Below are 8,853 nucleotides of genomic sequence, written 5' to 3' on the forward strand. Positions count from 1 at the left end.
TTATAACTATAAGTGCCCTGCACCGCGGGCATAAATACTAGTGAACAATAATAGCTGGCATACGTAGTAGTAGATCAATCATAAGGATTATTAAGGACTAAATTGTTTGACAGAGTCACATTAGGCACCAGTTGTAACTAACAATAATTGTTTGATGCCTACAAGACCTGTATTTTGAGTTCTCTTTAGGACGGGCAATCAAGAAATTCAAGAACATGAGTGACAGACATTTGATCATAGCTTATGTGCATAATGCTTTTAGAAAAACTAAGAGTTCGTCGACCATTTCAAAGAAGAAAACAGGAAGAGTATCACATTCAGAAGTTTCTAAGTAGATCCTACTAGTCTCCTTCCCAAACATTATGTAGACAAACAATGTCCCATAAATTAAAATCCCACCAACAAAACAGTCCCCTCAAGTCACCGCCCGAGTCCACAGTTGGAAAAAAGCCAAAAATAGGAACTTGATCAAAATCCTACAATGAACAATAATTGCTGGTACTGTCCAAAGCATACGTAGTGATTGATCAATCACAAGGACTAAATTGTTTGACAGAGTCACATTAGACACCAGCTGTAGTCATCGGACTGGTCCAGTTGGCTGTTTCTGAGAAGTAGACGATGGAACTATTATATAATTGTTAAAATAGCAAGAGCAACAACACAAACAATTATAATATACATTATCATACACTTCATCATGACCACTTCTTTGTTCGGTCATCTTCTTCTGTTTCTTGTTATGTTGTCTGCTATATATAATGTAGATTCTCAAATTGAGTATGATGGATCGGATATAAGTCTAGGCTCCTCTCTGACGCCAACGGGAAATCCGTATTGGTTGTCACCTTCAGGCTTATTTGCATTTGGATTCTATCCGGAAGGCGAGAATAGATACAGGGTTGGAATTTTCCTTGCTGGATTTCCGCTTAACAAGACTACTGTAATTTGGACAGCCAATCGAGATGATCCTCCTGTCTCCGACAATGTTACCTTGAGTCTAACTACAGATGGGAGACTTATAATCCAACAATCTCAAGACTCGGATAGAGATGTTGTAACCACTGATCAATCTATATCTTCTGCTTCCATGCTAGACAGCGGAAACTTTGTGCTCTATGGTCCTAATCAAGAAGATATATGGGAGAGCTTTCATCATCCAACTGACACCATCGTACAAGATCAGAAACTTATGGAGGAACACGAACTAGTTTCTAGCATTTCGGAAGTCAATCATTCCACGGGAATATTCAGACTCAAAATGCAAAGTGATTTTAACCTTGTGATGTACCCGAATGAGACTGGTACTGATGATACACGTCCGTTTGCTTACTGGGCAACTGGGACTAATAGTGTAGATGCAAAAAATGTGACACTGAATCTTGATTCTGATGGGTCCCTTTACTTGCTTGATGAACCACCAGCAGACAACATTATAAAAATTCTTTCCTATGGGCTTTCCGAGGAACAGAGATTTTATCTCTTGAAAATTTTTTACGATGGTATCCTTCGACTGTATTCGTTAAGCCTGGATGGAAAGGGCAACAGCTCATCAGTTGTATGGGAATCTACAACTGACAGATGCGCGCCTAAAGGATTATGTGGCCTGAACGAATACTGTAGTCTTGACGATAGTGAACCTGAATGTAAATGTCCACCGGGATTCGGTCACGTTAATCCTCGCAACCGAACTGCACGTAATTGTTACAGTCCTGATCCTACTTGCAACAAGGACGAGGGGAACCAATCCATCACAATGACTTTACTATATAATACCTACTGGGATAACAATCCATACAAGACTGACAATGTAAAAAACAAAGAAGAATGTGAAGCAACTTGTTTAAAGAACTGTGAATGCGTAGTAGCCTTTTTTCAAGATGGGGAGTGCAGACAACAGAGGCTTCCATTAAAATATGGAAGAAATGAATCGGCTGATTCTAACATTGCCTTCTTCAAGTTGACGCAGGCGCAGTCGCCTCCACCGTTGCCGCCGCCGTCTCCGTCACCTCTACCGACACAGCCGCCAACGCCAGGAAGAAAGAAAACTATTGTTCCAGTTTTAACTGCAGGTAATTGATTTCTTAATTATGGATTCATGAAATTATATCTTTAGCATGCATGATGCGACAAGGTTAAGAAAATGATAACAACCTAAATACTACAATATTTAATGAGATGTATTGTGTTTGTTAGTAGGAGTTGGAGCTGGCTTAGCTGTGATTGTTGCAGTTCTCTTGGTCTCATACTGGGGAGTCCGTCGGCACAACAAAAGCAGCGCATAAAGCTTAAAGAAAGTTGTTTTAAGAAAAATGGTGGTATAATGCTGCAACAATGGTGAGAAAATACAAAAGTTGAGACTTGTTTTATACACGTTCTTCATATAATTTCCTAAAACTAATTGCTGGAGATTGATCCTTAATATGAGTACTTAAACTTTGATGTTTGAATCTAAGTCATATTCTTAGTATAATCCATAAAAAAAATGAATTGAAATTAGTAGTTTGAAAATAGTTTTATGGGTTTATCGCACATTAATAATATAATGAGAGGCTGGGTGTTTTATATTGTGACGGACCCACTAATACTAACTAGTAATAATAGAGATCAACAAAGCAGTAAAGGATTACAACTAGGTAATATAGGTAATATTACAGAACCATAAATCCAAGTCCCCGAATCCAAGTCTAATATCCAAAGCCAAGTACATCTACCAATTTTAAATTCCCAAAAGTTCTCTAAACATTAGGGAACAACCAGTTCCCTGCAACATCTAAACAACTAATAATACCAAAGTCTAATATCCAAAGCCAAGTACCACCACAATTCTTACGCGCGGTCTGCTTGAAACGTGGCATCTTCGGGCTTAACTGAAGGGATAACATCAATAACAATATTAATGAGCAAAAAGCTCAACAAGTGAATAATAGGGTACAACAGTTCATCATATGCTCAATAAAACAGTAACAGAAGGTAAATCAACAAAATAAATTTTTCAAGTAAAATTCAAGATTTTAACAAGTGAATGAAATTGAAATCACACAGCGCTATGAGTAATGAGGGGTGATCAGCCCACATCAAAGCTCCGAACCACATAACAAGTGATTCACAATCATTGAGGATCCTCGGCACACATTGACCATATAAAACCGTCAGGATCCCTGCTATTGAGGTTTTAAAACTTTAACAGTGACTGGCGCCTCAGTCTTATCATATCATTCAATTCCTTTTTAATAACTCATTTCAATTTAAAAGGGGTTCTTGATCAAGGATAATATAACAAGGGGTTGGTAATGACAAAGCTCAAATGAGAGGATGGTAATAGTGTTTGGGTTTCCAAAGGAAATGAATCTAATGTATGAGGGTTTTAGGTTCCACTGGATATATTAAGGAACTATTTGTAGGGGGTATTCGCAGAGATACGAGGTAATATATGAGGAAAAAGGGGTCAATTCAAGTATGGAAGCGATTAACTAAGTTCAAGATCCAATTATTGAGTGATGTCAGGGACTAATCAATGTTATTAAATGGTAGTCATACATTCACAGGGTGTTCAATCACAAGAAACAAAATTATAAAGATAAGTTGAGAGTTCACTTGCCTGAACTACGCTTACTGAGTACTTGAATGGAATCGTCTATGGGCTCCTTTCCTGGCCTCCTACTTGAACCTATAATAAATAGTATTCTCGTCACAACTCTTGCTAACTACCCTTTCGCGTATATTATATATATATACACACATACATGTATTTATATATATATACTTGACACACTTAATTTCCAGTAATATATGCTTCACATAATTCACATAACACATAGCAAGAAAAGGCATGGCAATAGTACACTTAGATCCTAATTACTCAAGCAATTATCCTTTTAACAAATAATTAACCAGACCATTACTCTTAATCCTCCTTTACAGACCTCAACACAATCTAAATTCAGTAAGGCACACTTGTGCCTCAACTCACAAGACTCACAAAAGTAATGCATACTCTAAACTCTTCCCGGATGCATGCCTCGGCACCACTTGTGTGCCTCGACACAAATATACTTTTCTACCTTGGGCCTTTACTTAATTGTGGTTTCTACAGACTCTTATGACATAATGCAACTCCCAAACTTGACTTGACATCAAGGCCTCACTCATAAAGCACTTAAACACAATGCAATCCTTATAGGCTTCCTAATGCAACTCTTATGGTGACTCTCGGGTGTTTTGGTGGAAATGGGGTATCTCCACCTTGGGCCTTCACTCCAAACCAACTCTCTGAGGTTACTAAGACTCTAAACTAACCCTTAAAGTTGGAATGACTCAAAAACCTCACTTGGGCCTCCCTAGGCCTCAAGTGGAAGTTGACATAAATCTGCCTTCCCTGATTTCTAAACTGCCTTACTTTTACCAACTTAAAACTCACTTAAATTGTTCAATTACTGATTTTAATGACTTGTTAAGCTTCCTAAGACTTCTTTATATTATTATAAACCAAGTCCCAATGAATGTCTATCCTAAAACATGATTATAATGGGTCACATATGGACTTGTACTAAATCTGCCATGTTTTGAGTTCCTCTCGGTTTTGTGCTTGTGCACCTAACCAAATGCATGATTTTACCCAATCTAAAGCTTCTGGACTTAAGTACATACCAAGTCCTAACTCCACTGATCTTGGGCCTAACAAGGCCTCACAAATGCATACCTAAAATGACCTAAACTTCAAGTGATAAAATCTGTCCAAATAGAAATAATGCATCCCTTCCACCTTAACTCCTTTCTTAACCATCAAAATCAATGAACAAACCAACAACCAAATCTAATATCATGCTAATACCTACTGACCTATAGTGCACAAGGTTGATTTATAATTTTATTTAGCATGCAATAAATTATAAGGACAAGCAAGGTAACACCTCCCAAGACAAGCCATCACTTAGTCATTTTAGAGCAAAAATTTGAACTACACATGCATGAAAACATCATGACACCTACTGATTTTAATCTCTTTTAATCAAGACATAATTAAACTATCATTTTAACACATAATTCGTGGCATGCACCTCATAAAAATCAAGTATCAAGGCCCAAAGCAAACAAGTATGGTTTTATAGTCTAAATTCGCTTGTAAATCAACATGCAAGGGTAAATTTCAACATGCAAGGGCTATAACTAACATGCAAGTCTCAAAACTTAATATACTTGAAGAAATACATAGCATTCAAGAGTTTAAACATTATAATTCATTATTTTTAGAAGCAAACACGTTTTATAAGCAACATGCAAACTCATTTTCATAGAAATTTCTAAAGAACAATCCATATACATTCGGCTCTTTTGATAAATCATGGCCAAATGCTATGAACAAGATTATGACTTGGAATATTGAAGTAAAAATACTTCTCCAAGATCATATCAAGTCAATATCTTTAAACCCTTATGATTTTAGTCCTTAAATCCTTGGAAATTCAAGGCCTAAATCTTGGCTATAAGAACACATTAACACATAGTAAAACATACCTTTTATGAGCTAAATATTTCAAGTATAAGTGTGGGAATATGAGTGAATTAGCTCCTTGATCAAGTGTTTGAGAAAATAAATAAATAAAAATGAAAGAAGAGGGGGAGGGGGTGGCTTCGGCCGAGAGGGAGAGAAAGGGGAGGGGATGGAGTGAAGTGGGTGTGCAAATGAGAGAGTGTAGCTTGTGTTTTTGGGTTTTGATGTGTTAAAATGGTAGTGGAATGGAGAAATGACTTATATGCCCTTCCTACAAGCTTAAGACATTTTGCATGCAAGGGTAGATGAGTACTTTGCTTGGTTAAAGTGCGTTAGTGGGGTTGGAAATGACGGTCCTACCTTGGTCTCTATTATAAGGGATTTTGCATGCATGGGTACATTAGTAATCTAGTAATCATTTTTCTAGAATTAAAAATATGCTTTAAAAGAATGAATTTTAATATATAAAGTACAATTCCATATATCACAAAAATTATACCATAATTTACTTTAAGATTTTAGAAATTTTATAAGAGTATTTTCAAGAAATTTGAATAAAAATAATTTTTAAAAGAATTTTCTTTATAATAATACTTCTATAACAAGCCACATAAAAATACAATTTAATTAGATTTTAACGCAAATAAAGTTTTTTAAAATATAATCTAGCATTATACCAATTTATCTAATCGTATAAGCACAGAATTTTCATATCTAAATATTTGTATGAAGATTCGAATCGTCACGAAAGAAATATATTCGTATTTACTTAATTCACATAATCGCTGGAAAGCAACATTTAGAAACTTATGTACTCACAATACTGCACATAAATGCCACAACATAGAATTATAATATCATAATATTTACAGACGTTACATATATAGTACCATGTACAAATTTAGTATACATCTACTAAGGCATGTGGGTGTGCATGGTATAATTGTGTGTCTCATTAATACACCTGAAATCAATACCGACTATTACGGTTCTGATTTTGAGATATATTCTATTAAATGCATATTAAGTCATAAATCTACTGAACTGTTACGGTTATGATTCTGAGATATATTCTATTAAATGCATATTAAGTCATAATATTTATTTTAGTGAATGAATTTTTTTCAGTTACGTTCTGTTTCATATTATATACAGAACTGAATATTTCAGAAAGAACATACACACAGACTTGTGAAACCCTAGCTACTTATTCTCTCCTTTTCTCTACTCCATAATATATAGATTATAACATAGTTTTTCTGGGCAAACTTAGGAGCGGGTCGTTGTTGAGCGTTACGAACCTGTGAACGGAGTACTCTGTGTTGTTGTATCTTGGAAGCGATATTGTGCAACACATCACAACGTAAGTGGGACAATAATCATTTCAAGAACAGTTTAGACTTCTCGAAGGCTAGGCGCCTCAGCTCGTAATAGTTCTTTCAGATTTGTTAAGATTTATATTGGAGCTAAGTGTTCTATTATCTCTTTGTCAATTCAGTTACTTATTATATCTTGTTGTTTTGCCTTCATGTTTTGTTTCGTTATTGGTTTATTGCATGTTTTTCCTTAATCCTGATTATATAAGTGTCTCATTATTGGGCGTAGTGATAGATTATATCCAATAATCTTAAAGTGATTATCCTATGTTAGATTTTAATTAGCAAGATGGTTAACAAAATTGCTAATGTTACTAAGACTGTTGAGACTGGTTCTGGTTTTGGTGGTACTGCTTTCATTGATTGTACTACATACCATTTTCCCCAGCCTATTGATTTATCGGGTATGCCTGATAAATTCAGTGGTGGAGCTTCTTTTTCTTATTGGCAGAAAAAGATGAAGCTCTAGTTAATGGTCAAGGGTCTATGGCCAGTGGTACAGTATGATTCTTCTATGTTGGATCAAGAGAAGGCTGAATCTGTTAAAAAATATGCTTTATGGGCTAAAAAGGATGGGGTGGCTAGGGCAGCCATATTGGCAGCCTTGGAGAACACCTTGTTCGATATTTATCCAACATATGCCTATACTGCTAAAGTCTTATGGGATAAGCTGGACCAAACCCACAATATCAAGGACTTGAGAAGTATTTTTTGCCTATGTTTCTTGACTTCAAGATGGTGGACGGAAAATCCATCACTACACCATAGAATGTCTAGGACAATGCAAAAAATATATTGTCTTAGGGACTATTTATGTTGCAGTAGAATATATGGCAACAAATATACAAAATTTTGGCGTTGCATACGGTGGTTATGCAATAGAGGTCCTATAGCAACATTTTAAGTCATGTATAGCAACAACAAAATACTATTGCAATTAACCATATGTAGCAACAAAATATATTTTATAGCAACACATGTAAATCATTGCAAAAGCTACTTTTGTCAGCTAAATAAGCACCTTAAGGCAACATTAGTTGGTCCAATTTCAATGAAATTTAAGGTCAAATATAAAAATTATTATAACAATTTTGAATCAATTGCAATATGTTATAGATGATGTAATTATAAATCGCAACATATCTGGACAAAATTGAAACAGTATTTTAAAAAAAATCAAAAGGACCTAATTGTAAATAGACTAGCCAGGCATTTTTATGCCACAAAACCAAGAATCAATATCATTCAAAAGTACCATAACCAATTCAAAATCAACTCTCAGGTTGTCCCAACATCATTATACAGACATTCATAATTTAAGTCTAATAAAAAATAACAAATGTCTAAATGAAATTCGCGAGAGAATTTAAACAAAAATAATCTAACTAACTCTGGATAACTTATACGTAAAGTAAATATCAAATTATCATGCTTCAGCTTCATGTCCATATTACTCAAAATAAAATGGATCTTGAACAGGCTAGGTGCTTCATAAGCCTCATGCATCCTTGAATTTGTGATCTAACAATATTTGCAGCTCCCTTCAAATTAGATATCATATTCCATCAGCTTGATCCCCTCAAACCTTGGTATTAGTTGTGTCTCAATAGCTAACATGGACCTCATTTTCTGCATTATTGAGCCAATTGTTGTACCACCTCTTCCAATCTTGCTAATCATGCAAAGTACCGAATCATCTCGCTAACACAATTGTTGCTGGAAAGTCCAATATTGATAAGTCTTCAACTTCAGGGCCTATGACATTGACTGCTTTGTGATCTCTATTACATTCTTATAAGGTAGGGGAACATGACCTCCAGAATCGATCTAGCAGCTCCAAAGGCCCTATTTTGGGATTTTTTATTTTATACTCTTGTCCGATTATGTCTGATCTTCTCCACTGTCTTTATCTTCCTATATATTCATTAATGTAACAAAATGAATCAAAAAATATAATTAAAGCTATTCCTCAATGAAAATCAC

The 8,853-nt window shown here is 35.3% G+C and overlaps 1 protein-coding gene across 3 annotated transcripts; it reads left to right on the top strand.

Annotated features, from left to right (window-relative positions):
- Positions 1–632: 632 nt before the first annotated feature.
- On the top strand, positions 633–7,078 carry LOC141675139 (G-type lectin S-receptor-like serine/threonine-protein kinase LECRK3). 3 transcript variants are annotated; one of them, XR_012555905.1, is made up of 3 exons: positions 633–2,072; positions 2,197–2,337; positions 6,768–7,078. XR_012555905.1 is itself a non-coding variant. In XM_074481863.1 (2 exons), the coding sequence occupies exons 1-2, from the start codon at positions 701–703 to the stop codon at positions 2,283–2,285; spliced, it is 1,461 nt and encodes a 486-aa protein (XP_074337964.1). In that variant the 5' UTR covers positions 633–700; the 3' UTR covers positions 2,286–2,549. The 3 variants fall into 3 exon arrangements, 1 of the variants encoding a protein (XP_074337964.1); XR_012555907.1 differs by having other exon boundaries at positions 639–2,072; positions 2,200–2,337; positions 6,768–7,075; XM_074481863.1 differs by lacking the exon at positions 6,768–7,078 and having other exon boundaries at positions 2,197–2,549.
- The last annotated feature ends 1,775 nt before the right edge of the window (positions 7,079–8,853 follow it).

Source organism: Apium graveolens, chromosome 7, assembly GCF_009905375.1.
Source record: "Apium graveolens cultivar Ventura chromosome 7, ASM990537v1, whole genome shotgun sequence".
NCBI classification, from domain to species: Eukaryota; Viridiplantae; Streptophyta; class Magnoliopsida; order Apiales; family Apiaceae; genus Apium; species Apium graveolens.